This window comes from Pan troglodytes, chromosome 20 (assembly GCF_028858775.2).
Source record: "Pan troglodytes isolate AG18354 chromosome 20, NHGRI_mPanTro3-v2.0_pri, whole genome shotgun sequence".
Lineage (NCBI taxonomy): Eukaryota > Metazoa > Chordata > Mammalia > Primates > Hominidae > Pan > Pan troglodytes.
Genome location: NC_072418.2, coordinates 56887927 through 56904821, shown reverse-complemented (window position 1 = coordinate 56904821; position 16895 = coordinate 56887927). Strand labels below are relative to the sequence as shown.

General features: G+C 47.4%; 1 protein-coding gene across 1 annotated transcript; it reads left to right on the top strand.

Moving 5' to 3' along the window:
* The first annotated feature begins 8354 nt into the window (after positions 1 to 8354).
* Positions 8355 to 14584, top strand: TARM1 (T cell-interacting, activating receptor on myeloid cells 1). The gene is made up of 4 exons (XM_024351178.3): positions 8355 to 8418; positions 9373 to 9663; positions 10271 to 10567; positions 14319 to 14584. The coding sequence occupies exons 1-4, from the start codon at positions 8355 to 8357 to the stop codon at positions 14474 to 14476; spliced, it is 810 nt and encodes a 269-aa protein (XP_024206946.3). The 3' UTR covers positions 14477 to 14584.
* The last annotated feature ends 2311 nt before the right edge of the window (positions 14585 to 16895 follow it).

Sequence of the window (16895 nt, the reverse complement as noted above, 5' to 3'; positions counted from 1 at the left end):
GAAACCCAGATGCTATCCTCCAAGAAGTCTGAATCAAATGGAGAGGCTATGTGCAGGTATATCATTCAACAGTCCTAGCCGAGCTTTCAACCAACATCCAGCATCAACAGCCAGCCATTTGCAAGCACCATCTTGGAGATTCCAGCTCAGTTGAGCCACCCTGATGACTGAAGCCCAGGAAAACATCACATTGAACCGAAGAACCGCTCAACTGAGCCCAGTCATCTCACCAGATCAGGAATGATTAAAAAAAAAAAAAAAAAAAACAAGATTGTTACTCTAAGTTACTCAGTTTTGGGGTGGTTTGTTAACACAGTAATTGATAACCTAAACCCAAAAGAGAACTAAATAATGATGACTTAAAACTAATACCAATTGATTTCTCCCCTATGTAGAATAAATGTGAAGGGAGCAGTCCAAGGCTGGCACAATGACTCCAAAAAGCATTATGGACCTAAGTTACTTCTGGCTCACCCTCCACCATCTTGAACCTCATCTCATCTTCATGGTTCAAGACGACGCTAGAGTATCAGTCATCACATCCACATTTTAGGCAGTTAAGTGAAGGAAGGAAAGTGTACTTCATTAAAGAACCTTTTGGAAGCTGTCTACAATATTTATGCTTATTTATCATCGTCCTAGATGAAGACTTACGGCTACATCTACCTGTAAGTGACACTGAAGAATAGTTTTTTACCTGGGTGCCAATGGGCCCAGCTAAAAATCAGAATTCTCAACAGCAAAAGGATGGCTTTGAGATAATCATGTAGATTATGTGCAGATAACTACAGATAAGTCCCCTCCCCCAAGTCTATTTTAAATTTTCTGCTGGAGTATTTTAAAGTAAACCTCAGATATAATATGATTTCATCTATAAGACTTTTTATTTTGGTAATATAGTCTTAAGGTTAGGTGTGATAAACACCTAACAAAGTGAATGATTATTTATTTATTTATTTTATTATTATTATTTTTTGAGATGGAGTTTCACTCTTGTTGCCCAGGCTGGGGTGCAATGGTGCGATCTCAGCTCACTGCAACCTCCCCCTCCCAGGTTCAAGTGATTCTCCCACCTCAGCCTCCTGAGAAGCTGGGATTACAGGTATATACCACCAAGCCTGGCTAATTTTTGTATTTTTTGTAGAGATGGGATTAGGCCATGTTGCCCAGGCTGGTGTTGAACTCCTGGGATCAAGCCTTCCACCTACCTCACCTCCCAAAATCTTAGGATTACAGGTGTGATCCACCTTGCCTGGCCCTAAGCTATTCTTTATTCTTTCTTTTTTCGTTTTTTGAATCAGGGTCTCCTTTCTTCATTTCCAAGTGGAATGGAATTTTACCAGGCCTTTCCTGTTGACTGATAAAATTCCAGAGCCTAGTTTTAAAATATGCATCTTCATTGTTAGCAAAAGACATGTTAAGAAGAAATATAGGAGATGTCCTCTTTTCCCTGATACTGCATAAGGAGAAAGATTTTTTCTGAGTCACAACACTAATTTAAGGAATCTGATTTGATAAAGAGTTGAATTGAGAAGATTCACAAGAATATCAGTCTTGTTTTCTGGTACAATATGGAGAACTAAATGAATATTCACAAACGTTACTAAATTGTTCTCTGTTGAAATAAATTCATACACAAAACTGTTATTTGAACAAAAGGGTCTTGTAAGAGTCCCAAGCCTTTAAAAATCATTGCCACATCTTGTGAAAATAACTTTCAAAGAAACACCTGTAATTATAGTTGGTTTTACTCCTTATAATTTGTTGCCTTGTTGACTTTTCTATGTTCCAAAACAGTAAGAAGAGTAGGTGCTATCAAGACAAAAAATCTGAAAACAAAAACGAGACTTGGGGGCATTTTGCTCTTCTTCCAAATGCAAGATGAAAAAAAACATGGTTAAAAACTAACTTGCTTGATTTCTTATTTTAACAAAAAAATAAAAAATTTTGTCTGATTCAAATTAACATTTTTTTTTTTTTTTGAGACTGAGTCTCACTCTATTGCCCAGGCTGGAGTGCAATGATGCGATCTCAGCTCACTGCAACCTTTGCCTCCCAGGTTCAAGCAGTTCTCCTGCCTCAGCCTCCCGAGTAGCTGGGATTACAGGCGTGCACCACCACGCCCAGCTAATTTTTGTATTTTTAGTAAAGATGAGCTTTCACCATGGTTGGCCAGGCTGGTCTCGAACTCCTGACCTCAGGTTATCTACCTGCCCTGGTCTCCCAAAGTGTTGGGATTACAGGTGTGAGCCACTGCGCCAGGCTAAATTAACATAATTATCAAATGCAATCTGCAGACTTTTATTGGATCCTGATTTATTCTTTAAAAACCTGATAGAAATGACATTTTTGAGACAATCAGGGAAATTTGAGTACTGAATGGGTATTAGCTGGTATCAAGGAGGTACTCTTAACTTTCTTGATGTGACAGTGCTGTGGTGCTTATATTATTTTTAAAATGGTTCTTATTTGATAAAGATAGATATGTACTGAAATATTCTGAACTTAAAAAATGAGCTCATGACTGGCTGGGCACAGTGGCTCATGCCTGTAATCCCAGCACTTTGGGAGGCTGAGGTGGGTGGATCACTTGAGGTCAGGAGTTTGAGACCAGCCTGGCCAACATGGTGAAACCTCATCTCTACTAAAAAATACAAAAATTAACTGGGCGTGTTGAAGGGCTCCTGTAATCCCAGCTACTTGGGAGGCTGAGGCAGGAGAACCGCTTGAACCTGGGGGGTGGAGGTTGCAATGAGATGAGATTATGCCACTTCACTCCAGCCTGGGCGAAAGAGTGGAACTCTGTCTCAAAAGAAAAAAAAAATGGTGATGAAGGCCTGGCACAGTGGCTCATGCCTGTAATCCCAGCAGTTTGGGAGGCCGAGGCAGGTGGATCACTTGAGGCGAGGAGTTCAAGACTAGCCCAGCTAACTTGTGAAACCTCATCTTAACTAAAAATACAAACATTAGCCGGGCATGGTGGCATGTGCCTATAATCCCAGCTACTTGGGAGGCTGAGGCCGGAGAATTGCTTGAACCCAGGAGGCTGAAGTTGCAATGACCTGAGATCGTGCCACTGGACTCCAGCCCAGGTAACAGAACCAGACACCATCTCAAAAAAAAAAAAAAAGAATGAAGTGCTTTCATCTCTTCAATACGAACACTTCAGGGCCAAGTCTGAAGCATTTTCGGGGTTACCTGTTTGATGCCTGAAATCTGCCTGAGACAGAGGAGCATTTCCTGTGAGTCAAGTGCTCGAACACTGGTGTGTGCAAGGAGCATGTTGCAATCAGCAACATCAACATGTTTCCTGAATGTGGATATGGGAGGGGAAACTGAAAGGCTAGGAAAGGCTGTTACTGCCCACACTCTGGGGTGGGAAAGAGGCAGCGACGACTCCAGCTCTTCTCCCATCTGTAGACTGCAGAACCCAAGACGGACTCTGGGAGGGCTGAGGAGCCATCATGATCCCTAAGCTGCTTTCCCTCCTCTGTTTCAGTAAGTCTCACAGGGCTATCCACTGGGACTGCAGAAAATCATGGAACTGGTGGGATAGTTGGGCTGGGGATGGAAATAATAACATCAACTTTAGCTTACTGAGCACACGGGAGGAGTGAGACGTCCTGCTGAGTGCACTGCAGACATTCCCTGGAAATGAGTGCTCTGCAAACTTCAACTCCTGTAGTTTCAACTTCGTGAGTTTTGCTGAATGCCTCCACCACCTGGCTTCATTGGCTTATCCCTTTTCTCAGGATCAACTCTGCTTTTTGTGTGTAAGTAAAAGTATTCAGAATAGAAACCTTATTTTATTTTATTTTATTTTATTTTTTTGAGACAGGGTTTTGCTCTTGTTGCCCAGGCTGGAGTGCAATGGCGTGATCTCGGCTCACCACAACCTCTGCCTCCTGGGTTCAAGCGATTCTCCTGCTTCAGCCTCCTGAGTAACTGGATTACAGGGGTGCGCCACCATGCCTAGTTAATTTTTGTATTTTTAGTAGAGACGGGGTTTCACCATGTTGGCCAGGCTGGTCTCGAACTCCCGACCTCAGGTGATCTGCCCACCTCAGTCTCTCAAAGTGCTGGGATTACAGATGTGAGCCACTGCGCCTGGCCCAGAAACCTTAATACCATAAATAAAAATTTAGTGTCAAATAGATAACTATAAAGTAAATTGAGGCCGTTGTGTAACCATCCCCACTATCTACACTAAAGCCTCTTTCTTTCTTCCTTCCTTCCTTTCTTTCTTTTTCTCCTTTCCTTCCTTCCTTCCTTCCTTCCTCTCTCTCTCTTTCTTTATTTCTTTTTTTTTTTTTTTTTGAGACGGAGTCTCACTCTGTCGCCCAGGCTGGAGTGCAGTGGTGCGATCTCGGCTCACTGCAAGCTCCGCCTCCCGGGTTCACGCCATTCTCCTGCCTCAGCCTCCCGAGTAGCTGGGACTACAGGCGCCCGCCACCATGCCCGGCTTTTTTCGTAGGTTTCACTGTGTTAGCCAGGATGGTCTCCATCTCCTGACTTCTTGATCTGCCCGCCTCGGCCTCCCAAAGTGCTGGGATTACAGGCGTGAGCCCCCGCTTGCTTGCCTGCTTCCTTCCTTCCTTCCTTCCTTCCTTCCTTTCTTTCATTCCTTCCTTCCTCTCTCTCCTTCATTCCTTCCTTCCTCTCTCTCTTTCCCTTCCTTCCTTCCTTCCCTTTCCTTTTTTTGAGACAAAGTCTCACTCTGTACCCAGGCTGGAGTGCAGTGGTATGACCACAGCTCACTGCAGCCTCCACCTCCTGGGCTCAAGCAATTCTCCTGCCTCAGCCTCCCGGGTAGCTGGGATTACAGGTGCCCGCCACACACCCGGCTGATTTTTTGTACTTTTTAGTAGAGACGGGGTTTCATCATGTTGGCCAGGCTGGTCTTGAGCTCCCTCAGGTGATCACCTCAGGTGATCTGCCCGCCTCAGCCTCAGCCTCCCAAAGTGCTGGGATTACAGGCGTGAGCCACAGTGCCCCGTGTAATTTTTAAATTTTTTGTAGAGACAGGATCTCACTATGTTACTCAGGCTGGTCTCAAACTCCTGGCCTCAAGCAATCCTTCTGCCTTGGCCTCCCAAAGTGCTAGGATTACATGCCTGAGCCACAGTGCCCCGTGTAATTTTTAAATTTTTTGTAGAGACGGGATCTCACTATGTTACTCAGGCTGGTCTCAAACTCCTGGCCTCAAGCAGCCCTTCTGCCTTGGCCTCCCAAAGTGCTGGGATTACAGGCGTGAGCCACTGTGGTGGCTCTGCCACCTTTTTCTCCCATCCTGGCCCTCAGCAGAATACCCACCTCCATTAGGAAGGCCAACCTGCCCGACTCAGCATTAGATTCAAATGCTGATCTCTCTAAAAACGCCCTCACAGACACGCCCAGAAATAATGTTTAACCAGATACCCAGCATCCTGTGGCCTGGTCTAGCTGATAAATCAAATTAACAATCACAATTCCCAATATGAACTCTACACCCTCTAACCAATAACTCTCTATTTGCCGCGGTCCTCCCAGCCCCTGGTAACCTCCATTCTAATTTCTTTTTTTTTTTTTTTCGGAGATGGAGTCTTGCTTCGTCACCCAGGCTGGAGTACAGTGGCCTAATCTCAGCTCACTGCAACCTCCGCCTCCTGGGTTCAAGCGATTCTCCTGCCTCTCCCTCCCGAGTAGCTGGGATCACTGGCGCTCACCACCATGCCTGGCTAAGTTTTTTTTTTTTTTTTTAGTAGAGACAAGGTTTCACCATGTTGGCCAGGCTGGTCTCGATCTCCTGACTTTGTGATCTGCCTGTCTCGGCCTCCCAAAGTGCTGGGATTACAGGCGTGAGCCACCGTGTCCAGCCCATTCTAATTTTTATCTGTATGAATTTGCTTATTCTAGGATGTATGAGTGGAATCATAACACTTGTTCTTTTGTGCCTGACTTAGTTTACTCAGCATAATATCCTCGAGCTACATCTATATTGTAGGATATGTCAGATTTCCTTTCTTTTTTATGGCTAAAATCCCACTGTAGCCCGAGCACAATGTCTCACACCTGTAATCCCAGCACTTTGAGAGTCTGAGGCAGGCAGATCGCTTGAGCCCAGGAGTTCGAGACTAGCCTGGGCAACATGGTGAAACCCTGTCTCTACAAAAAATTAAAAAATGAGGCTGGGCATGGTGGCTCACGCCTGTAATCCCACCACTTTTTTTGCAATGACCTGACGTAAGGAGTTCGAGAACAGCCTGGCCAATAGGGTGAAACCCCATCTCTACTAAAAATATAAAAATTAGCCATGCGTGGTGGCGGGCGCCTGTAATCCCAGCTACTTGGGAGGCTGAGGCAGGAGAATCGCTTGAACCCAGGAGGCAGAGGTTGCAGTGAGCCGAGATCATGCCATTGCACTCCAGTCTGGGCAACAAGAGCGAAACTCCATCTCAAAATAAATAAATAAATATTAAAAACAACAACAACAACAAAAATGAGCTGGGCATGGTGGTGTGCAGCTGTAATCCCAGCTACTCGGGAGGCAGAGGTGGGAGGATCACCTGAGCCCAGGGAGTTGATGCTGGAGTGAACTAGGATCACATCATTGCACTCCAGCCTGGGCAGCAGAGCGAGACCCTGCCTCAAAAAAAAAAAAAAAAAAAAGAAAGAAAGAAAAGAAAAAGAAAAAAGCACTTTGGGGGCTAAGGTGGGCGGATCACCTGAGGTGGGGAGTTCAAGACCAGCCTGACCAACATGGTGAAACCCTGTCTCTACTAAAAAATACAAAATTAGCTGGGCATGGTGGTGCATGCCTGTAATCCCAGCTACTTGGGAGGCTGAGGCAGGAGAATCACTTGAACCCACAAGGCGGAGGTTGCAGTGAGCTGTAATCCCAGCTACTTGGGAGGCTGAGGCAGGAGAATCACTTGAACCTGCGAGGCAGAGGTTGCAGTGAGCTGTAATCCCAGCTACTTGGGAGGCTGAGGCAGGAGAATCACTTGAACCCGTGAGGCAGAGATTGCAGTGAGCCGAGATCGCGCCATTGCACTCCAGCCTGGGCAACAAGAATGAAACTATGTCTCAAAAAAAAAAAAAAAAAAAACGAAGAAAAAGAAGAAAAATCCCATTGAATATATAGAGCACACTGTGTTTATCCATTCTTCCACGGATGGACACTTACGTTGTTTGAACATTTTGGGTGTTCACAATTTCCTTTTGCAAAACTTGAAGTGTCAGTTTATGGATTGGCTCATGGATGTAATAGTAGGACAAACGCCTGGTAACTTCCCCTTTTTCCTGCTGAGACCTAAAACTGTTTACACAGGGGAAAAAGAGGAAATCTCTCAGAGATACAGGCCTAACTAACTTTCTTTGAGTTAGATCAATCTCATTATTATGATAATGTTCATAAACAGGCTTGATATTATGTTTTTTCTTTTCTTTCTCTTTTTTTTTCTTTCCTGAAACTGAGTCTCGCACTGTGGCCAGGCTGGAGTGCAGTGGCGCGATCTCAGCTCATTGCAACCTCTGCCTCCTGGGTTCAAGTGATTCTCTGCCTCAGCCTCCTCAGTAGCTGGGATCACAGGCGGCCATCACCACGCCTGGCTAATTTTTGTTTTGTTACAGGACACCAAACATGACTCCTGTTTGGAGTCATGAAGGGATTAAAAGAGATCATGAGCCTGGGCAACATAGGGAGACTCTGTCTCTGCGAAAGACTAAAAAATTAGCCGGGTGTGGTGGTGCACACCTGTGATCCCAGCTACTCGGGAGGCTGAGGTGGGAGGATCACTTGAGCCTGGGAGGCTACAGTGAGCCATGATGGAGCCACTGCACTCCAACCTGGGCAACAGAGAGAGACCCTGTCTCAAAACACAATAATAAAATGAAAAATTAAAAAATAAAAAGAAGCTGGGCACAAAGCTCATGCCTGTAATCCCGGCACTTTGGGAGGCCAAGGTGGGTGGATCACCTGAGGTCAGGAGTTCGAGACCAGCCTGGCCAATATGGTGAAACCCTGTCTCTACTAAAAATACAAAACTCAGCCGGGCGTCCTGGCGCATGCCTGTAATCCCAGCTATTTGCAAGGCTGAGGCAGGAGAATCACTTGAACCCGGGAGGCGGAGGTTGCAGTGAGCCGAGATTGCGTCACTCTACTCCAGCCTGGGCGACAGAGCGAGAGTCTGTCTCTGGAATGAATGAATGAAAGAAAGAATGAATGAAAGAAAGAGAGAGAGAAAGAAAGAAAGGAAAGAAGGAAAGAAAGAAAGAAGGAAATGGTAAGAATGAGTGCTGTTTTGAAACAGAAGATGAGAATGGAAGGATTTGTGGGAAAGGCCTGGAGCAGGGGGAGGTGACAGCCACACAGGATGGTCAAGGAGAATCTCTGGGAAAGGATGGAGGAGCTGGAAGTCGAGCGGAAGCCACAGTCCAGTGTGGGGAGAATGAGAACTCCTGAGCGTATGACCTCTAAGAGTCTGTTCTCAGCAGGAGACTCTGGGACGATCTCCAGGGGTCAGGGCAGGGGGTGACGTGGCTCCAGGTAGGGGTTTCTGGCTCACGGAGGATTGTCTTGCAGGACTGTGCGTGGGCCAAGGAGACACAAGGGGAGATGGTGAGTGTTTCTTCAACTACACCCTCCTTGGCCTGTCATCCCAAATTCCCTGCTGTTCTCTTCCCCTTCCCCCTCTTTTTCCCTTTTTTTTTGACGGAGTCTCACTCTTTCGCCAGGCTGGAGTGCGGTGGTGCAATCTCGGCTTACAGCAACCTCCGCCTCCTGGGTTCAAGTGATTCTCCTGTCTCAGCCTCCCAAGTAGCTGGGACTACGGGTGCTTACCACCATGCCCAGCTAATTTTTGTATTTTTAGTAGAGACGGAGTTTCACCATGTTGGCCAGGATGGTCTCGATCTCATGACCTCGTGATCTGCCTGCCTTGGCCTCCCAAAGTGCTGGGATTACAGGCGTGAGCCACCGCACCCAGCCCCCTTCCCTTCTTAAAATGGGATTCCTGATTGGGCTCAGGGGTTCATGCCTGTAATCTCAGCACTTTGGGAGGCCAAGGTGGGTGGATCACCTGAGGTCAGGAGTTCGAGACCAGCCTGGCCAACATGGTGAAACCTTGTCTCTACTAAAATACAAAATTAGCTGGGTGTGGTGGTGCGTGCCTGTAATCCCACCTACTTGGGAGGCTGAGGCAGGAGAATTGCTTTAACCCAGGAGACGGAGGTTGCAGTGAACTAAGATTGCGCCACTGCACTCTAGCCTGGGCAACAGAGGGAGACTCCATCTCATAATAATAATAATAATAATAATAATAAATTTTAAAAAGGGCTTCCTGAGAGCAGGGGAGGGCATCGGGTCCAGCATCAGGCTCTGCTTCCTTCCAGGGTCACTGCCCAAGCCGTCCCTCAGTGCCTGGCCCAGCTCGGTGGTCCCTGCCAACAGCAATGTGACGCTTCGATGTTGGACTCCTGCCAGAGGTGTGAGCTTTGTTCTCAGGAAGGGAGGAATTATTCTGGAGTCCCCGAAGCCCCTTGATTCTACAGAGGGTGCGGCCAAATTTCACCTCAATAATCTAAAAGTCAGAAATGCTGGAGAGTACACCTGTGAATACTACAGAAAAGCATCCCCCCACATCCTTTCACAGCGCAGTGACGTCCTTCTACTGTTGGTGACAGGTACAGACAGGGTGCCTGCCAATGACATACGGGGGACAGGGGATGAGGGAGGAAGTGAAGGAACAGAGGGAGAAAAGGGGTCCCACCTCCAGAGTAGTTGGGGGTGGCGGGAGAGGGAGAGAGACAGGAACAAAATTGCATATCTTGGTTTTATACTCTGTCGCCCAGGCCAGAGTGCAGTGGTGCCATCTCGGCTCACTGCCACTTCCGCCTCCTGGGCTCAAGTGATTCTCCTGCTCCAGCCTCCTTAGCAGCTGGGATTACAGGCGCCTGCCACCACGCCCGGCTAATTTTTGTATTTTTAGTAGAGACAGGGTTTTGCCATGTTGGGCAGGCTGGTCTCGAACTCCTGACCTCAGGTGATCCACCCGCCTTGGCCTCCCAAAGTGCTGGGATTACAGGTGTGAGCCACCATGCCAGGCCTTATACAGGTCTTGTAGGAGGGAGAATCTCTGTCCTGGGGTCGGAGTAGGAAGTGGAGGAAGGTAGAAGAGATCAGGAATCTCTCATTTCCCACACTCCACGAGAGCCTCCGGCCAGGAGAACAGGGGTGAGTGGGGGATTCCAGACTTCTCCCCAGGACCTCAGAGCCTGACTTCTCTTACAGGACATTTATCTAAACCTTTCCTCCGAACCTACCAAAGGGGTACAGTGACCGCAGGTGGAAGGGTGACTCTGCAGTGCCAGAAGCGAGACCAATTGTTTGTGCCTATCATGTTCGCTCTACTGAAGGCAGGGACGCCATCTCCCATCCAGCTGCAGAGTCCAGCGGGGAAGGAGATAGACTTCTCTCTGGTGGACGTGACGGCCGGCGATGCTGGGAACTACAGCTGCATGTACTACCAGACAAAGTCTCCCTTCTGGGCCTCAGAACCCAGTGATCAGCTTGAGATATTGGTGACAGGTAAGGGCGTGTATGGTTTTGAGGAACTGTGTGTGTTGTTTTTAATCAGAGATTGTTTTGTTCTTCTGTGAATCTCATTTCTTCATTACTTGCAATATCATCGCTCTTAACAAAATCTTCCCTTTCTGGCCTGGCGTGGTGGCTCATGCCTGTCATCCCAGCACTTTGGGAGGCCAAGGTGGATGGATCATCTGAGGTCAAGGATTTGAGACCAGCCTGGCCAACATAGTGAAACCCCATCTCTACTAAAAATAAAAAATTAGCCAGGTATGATGGCATGCACCTGTAGACCCAGCTACTTGTGAGGCTGAGGCAGGAGAATTGCTTGAACATGGGAGGCGGAGGTTGCAGTGAGCCAAGATCTTGCCACTGCACTCCAGCCTGGGCAATAGAGTGAGACTCTGTCTCAAAAACAAAAAACAAAAAACAAAAACAAAAACAAAAAAACAACAAAAAAACCTCCCTTTCACAATTTCCACTCCTTTGCCTATTTTTTTTTTTTTTGAAATGGAGTCTCACTCTGTTGCCAGGATGGAGTGCAATGGTGCGATCTTGGCTCACTGCAACCTCCACCTTCCAGGTTCAAGTGATTCTCCTGCCTCAGCCTCCCAAGTAGCTAGGATTACAGGCCTGCACCACCCATCCGGCTTATTTTTCTATTTTTAGTAGCGATGAAGGTTTCACCATGTTGACCAGGCTGGTCTTGAACTCCTGACCTCAGGTGATCTGCCTGCCTAGGCCTCCCGAAGTGCTGGGATTACAGGTGTGAGCCACCGTGCCCGGCCCTCCTTTGCCTTTTTGTTGTACTACATTCTTGGAAAATTTCTAGGCTGTTTTTGAAAATTATGAATCCACCAGCACCAGATTCCTTCTACCATTCTTTGCATCTCTTAGCGTTTTGGTTTTTTGTTTTGTTTTGTTTCATTTTGTTTTTGAGACAGAGTCTCGCTCTGTTGCCCAGGGTGGAGTGCAGTGGTGCGATCTCAGCTCACTGCAACCTCTGCCTCCCGAGTTTAAGCAATTCTCCTGCCTCAGCCACTTGAGTAGCTGGGATTACAGGTGCCCGCCACCACGCCTGGCTAATTTTTGTATTTTTAGTAGAGATGGGGTTCTGACCATGTTGACCAGGCTGGTCTTGAACCCCTGGCCTCAGGTGATCCGCTCACCTCGGCCTCCCAAAGTGCTGGGATTGCAGGTGTGAACCACTGTGCATGACGTGTTTTGGTTTTTCTTGGTGTTAGTGATTTCACTCTCAATAATTCTTTCTCAGTTATGTGCGGTGGCTCAGGCCTGTAATCCCAGCACTTTGGGAGGCTGAGGCTGGAGAATTGCTTGAGCCCAGGAGTTTGAGACCAGCCTGGGCAACATAGTGAGACCCAGTTTCAAATTAAAAAAAAATTATCTCATCCTCAGAACATGGTGTTTGCACAGCCTCCTGCTTCTATGCCGTGGATGCGATGTCTACCCGTGTCTTTTATTGACTGCTAGAATTCTTCTGAAAGTATCTTGTTTCCTGCCTTACTGGGTGCTAGCACTCTGCTTCCTCAGCTCTGTAAATTATTTTTCATCTGTTGTAACTGCTGTAATGAGTTACATTACAGCTCTTGCCGGGTGCCTGGATGAAGCCCATTCATCAAGACAGAGGAATTGCAAAAAAGAGTTTAATACACATTGAGCCAGGTAAGCGGGAGACCAGAGTTTTTTTGTTTGTTTGTTTGTTTGAGACGGAGTCTTGCTCTGTCGCCCAGGCTGGAGTGCAGTGGCGCGATCTCGGCTCAATGAAACCTCTGCCTCCCAGGTTCAAACGATTCTTCTGCCTCAGCCTCCCGAGTAGCTGGGACTACGTGCGTGCCACCCTGCCTGGCTAATTTTTGTATTTTTAGTAGAGATGGGGTTTTACCATATTGGCCAGGCTGGTCTCGAACTCCTGACCTCGTGATCTGCCTGCTTGGGCCTCCCAAAGTGCTGGGATTACAGGCATGAGCCACTGCACCTGGCCAATCAGAGTTTTATTATTACTCAAATCAGCCTCCCTGAAAATCTGGAGGCTAGGGTTTTGTTTGTTTGTTTGTTTGTTTTATTTGAGATGGAGTCTCACTCTGTCGCCCAAGCTGGAGTGTAGTGGCACAATCTGAGCTCACTGCAGCCTCCACCCCCCAACCCCAGGCCCAGGTCAAGTAATTCTCCTGCCTCAGCCTCCTGAGTAGCTGGGATTACAGGCACCCGCCACCACACCCGGCTAATTTTTTTGTATTTTTAGTAGACATGGGGTTTCGCCATGTTGCCCAGGCTGCTCTCGAACTCCTGGCCTCAAGCAATTCTCCCACCTTAGCCTCCCACAGTGCTGGGATTACAGGTGTGAGCTACTGTGCCCGGCCTCAACTCAAACTTTCTCAGGTGCACTGCTGCACAGCAGTGTGTGCTGCGAGGATGCTGATCCAGCCACGGAATTCGGGGCTCTGTAGAACTCCTTCCGTCTCATGTACTGCCCCAAGACTATTCCTTAACATAAGGATGCGGGAGGAGAAAAGGCAATGTGGGAAGGTGGAAATGGGATAAAGAGCAAATAAATGAAGGAAGAGAGCTAAGGTGGAGTGAATATCAAGGAAGGAAGATAAAGGAACTCCGATTACAACTCAGTAGGATTGCATATCTTGGCCGGGCGCGGTGGCTCATGCCTGTCATCCCAGCACCTTGGGAGGCCGAGGCAGGCGAATCACTTGAGGCCAGGAGTTTGAAACCAGTTTGGCCAACATGGCGAAAACCCATCTCTATTAAAAATACAAAAATTAGCCGGGTGTGGTGGTAGGTGCCTGTAATCCTAGCTATTCGGGAGGCTGAGGCAGGAGAATCGCTTGAACCCAGGAGGTGGAGGTTGCAGTGAACCGAGACTGTGTCGCTGCACTCCAGCCTGAGCAACAGAGTGAGACGTCGTCTCAAAAACAACAACAAAGATTCCATCTTTTGTTTTCAGGGATTAAAACTTTAAAGAGCTCAATTATGGCCAGGCATGGTGGTTTATGCCTATAATCCCAACACTTTGGGAGGCCAAGGCGGGTGGATCACCTGAGGTCAGGAGTTCGAGACCAGCCTGACCAACATGGAGAAACCCCGTCTCTACTAAAAATACAAAATTAGCCGGGTGTGGTGGCACATGCTCATAATCTCAGCTGCTTGGGAGGCTGAGACAGGAGAATCACTTGAACCCGGGAGGCAGAGGTTGCAGTGAGCTGAGATTGTGCCATTACACTCCAATCTGGGCAACAAGAGCAAAACTTGATCTCAAGAAAAAAAAAAGTTGAATTAAAACTTTAAAGTACAGTGGACTACTGGCTAGAAAACATTAAGTGGGTGGCCGGGCGTGGTGGCTCACACCTGTAATCCCAGCACTTTGGGAGGCTGAGGTGGGCGGGTCACCTGAGGTCGGGAGTTCAAGACCAGCCTGGCCAACATGGCGAAACCCCGTCTCTACTAAAAATATAAAATTAGCTGGGCATGGTGGCACATGCCTGTAATCCCAGCTACTTGGGAGGCTGAGGCAGGGAGGCTTGAACCCGGGAGGCAGAGGTTGTGGTGAGCTGAGATTACACCACTGCACTCCAGCCTGGTCAACAAGAGTAAAACTCCGTCTCAAAAAAAAAACCAAAAAACCGAAAACATTAAGTGGGTGATGACAGTCAGATTTGGTGGGGCCATTTGAGAAGGAGGGATACCCTCTGAGGGTCAGTGCTGAGCCCCTTCTCTCTTTCAGTTCCCCCAGGTACCACATCGAGCAACTACTCCCTGGGTAACTTCGTACGACTGGGTCTGGCTGCCATAATTGTGGTTATCATGGGAGCTTTCCTGGTGGAGGCCTGGTACAGCCGGAATGTGTCTCCAGGTGAATCAGAGGCCTTCAAACCAGAGTGACTCCATCTTGAACCGGGGCTGGGTAAACTGAGGCTGCAACCTGCTGGACTGCATTCCCAGGGGGTTAAGGCTTTCTAAGTCACAGGATGAGACAGGTCACAACATACAGGTCACAAAGACCCAAAGACACAAAGATGCAACAAAGAAGCCAGCCAAAACCTGCCAAATCCAAGATGGCAACAAAAGTGACTTCTGGTCGTCCTCACTGCGCATTATTTGCTAATTATAATGCATTTGCATGCTAAAAGACACTCCCACCGCCACCAAGACAGCTTACAGATGCCATGGCAACTTCCAGAAGCTAAACGAGGGAGGGACTCTCAGTTCCAGGGAAATCCCCTCCCCTTTCCTGGAAAACTCATGAACAGTCCACCCCTTGTTTAGCATACGATCAAGAAATAACCACAAAAATAGCCGACTGACAGCCCTCTGGACCGCTCTGCCTATGGAGCAGCCATATTCCTTGACTTTCTTAATAAACTTGCCTTCACTTTACTCTGTGTACTCACCCTGAGTTCTTACTTGTGTGAGATCCGAGAACCCTCTCTTGGGGTCTGGACTGGGACCTCTTTCCAGTAACAGATCCAAGTTAAAACACGGATCCCCTCTCTCTTCCATGGGCTGCTGTAGAGATATGGAATTCTCTTCTGCTCCAGATTTATTGAGATCTAATCGACAAATAAAAATGGAGTTATATTTGTGTACAACGTGATGTTTTGATATATTCCATTTTGATTTATCAATTATACCCCCATAAGCCTACGGGTGGGGAAACTTCCTACTAAGTAATTTATTGTGTACCAAGGAAGAAATTTCATTGATTGTGACATGAGTATCACAATGTAGCTAACGAACCTTTCTGTTTAAGATCCACCTTCTGGGAACCTCCCTACTAAATAATTAATTGTGTACCAAAGAAGAAATTTCACTAATTGTGACATGATTATCACAATGTAGCTAATGGACTTTTCTGTTTAAGATCCACCTTCTGGGAACTTTCCTACTAACTAAGTAATTAATTGTGTACCGAGGAAGAAATTTCACTCATTGTGACAATGGTTATCTCAATCTAGCTTATGGACCTTTCTGTTTAAGGTCCACCTTCTTAGCAAATTATAATTACCCAGTGCAGCCTTGTGAACTGTAGCGGCCCTGCTGTGCATTCAATCCATGTGGGGTTCTTTAAACATCAGACTATACCATGGGGACTTCACACATTTCTCCACATGGGCACAAATGGTATTTTTTGTTTTTTTGTTTGTTTGTTTGTTTTGAGACAGAGTCTTGCTCTGTCGCCCAGGCCAGAGTGCAGTGGTGCGATCTCGGCTCGTTGCAACCTCCGCCTGCCAGGTTCAAGTGATTCTCCTGCCTCAGCCTCCCGAGTAGCTGCAACTACAGGCACCTGCCACCATCCGGCTAATTTTTTTGTATTTTTAGGAGAGACAGGGTTTCGCCACATTGGTCAGGCTGGTCTCGAACTCCTGGCCTCAAGTGATCCACCTGCCTCAGCCTCCCAAAGTGCTGGGATTACAGGTGTGCGCCACCGGGCATGGCCACAAATGGTGTTTAAAGTGCAATAGTCCTTCACCATGTGAGACTGTCTTGTCCATTATAGGAACACGTAACTCGACATTGCTAATACTTCCTTTCCCATTGAACACCTGTTGAAGACCTAATTATTGTGAAACAACAACAACAAAAAAGCCACTACTCTCATACCTTTCAAATATCCCTGGATGGGGCAATGGGAAGTGAGGGTGGTGCTCCCCCGGTTGAAAAGCTGTGTTTAGATGCCGGGAGAAAACAATCTTCCTCCTCTTCCTTCCCTTCTAAGCTCAGCTCTGTCCTTCTCTAGCCATAGATCCCACAGCTGCCCAGGGAATGATGGGTTGGACCAGCTGAGCCTTAACCGCCTGCTGTGGAACCTGCACTCTCAGCTCTGTGTCTTGATTGTGGCGGTGGTTCTATAAAGCCATACATACAGGCAATAAAATGTTACAGAACTATACCCATAGGCACAGAAAACGGAGGAGGAAAAGAAGGTGGAAGAGGAGGAAGAGCAGGAGAAAAGAAGGAAAAGGAGAAAAGGAAATAGAAATAGAAGGAAGAGGAAGAGAAAAAGAGAAACGAATTATGCCGAAACTGGTGAGATCTGAGTGACCTCTGGAACCTGGTTAAACGTGTGGTGCCAGTGCAAAGTCTCTGGTTTTGAAAATGTACCATACGCCGGGCGCGGTGGTTCACGCCTGTAATCCCAGCAGTTTGGGAGGCCGAGGCAGGCGGATCGCCTGAGGTCAGAAGTTTGAGACCAGCCTGGGCAACATGGCAAAACCTCGTTTCTACTAAAAAGAACGAAAAAAATTAGCCAAGAGCGGTGGCGGGCGCCTGTCATCCCAGCAACTTGGGAGGCTGAGGCAGG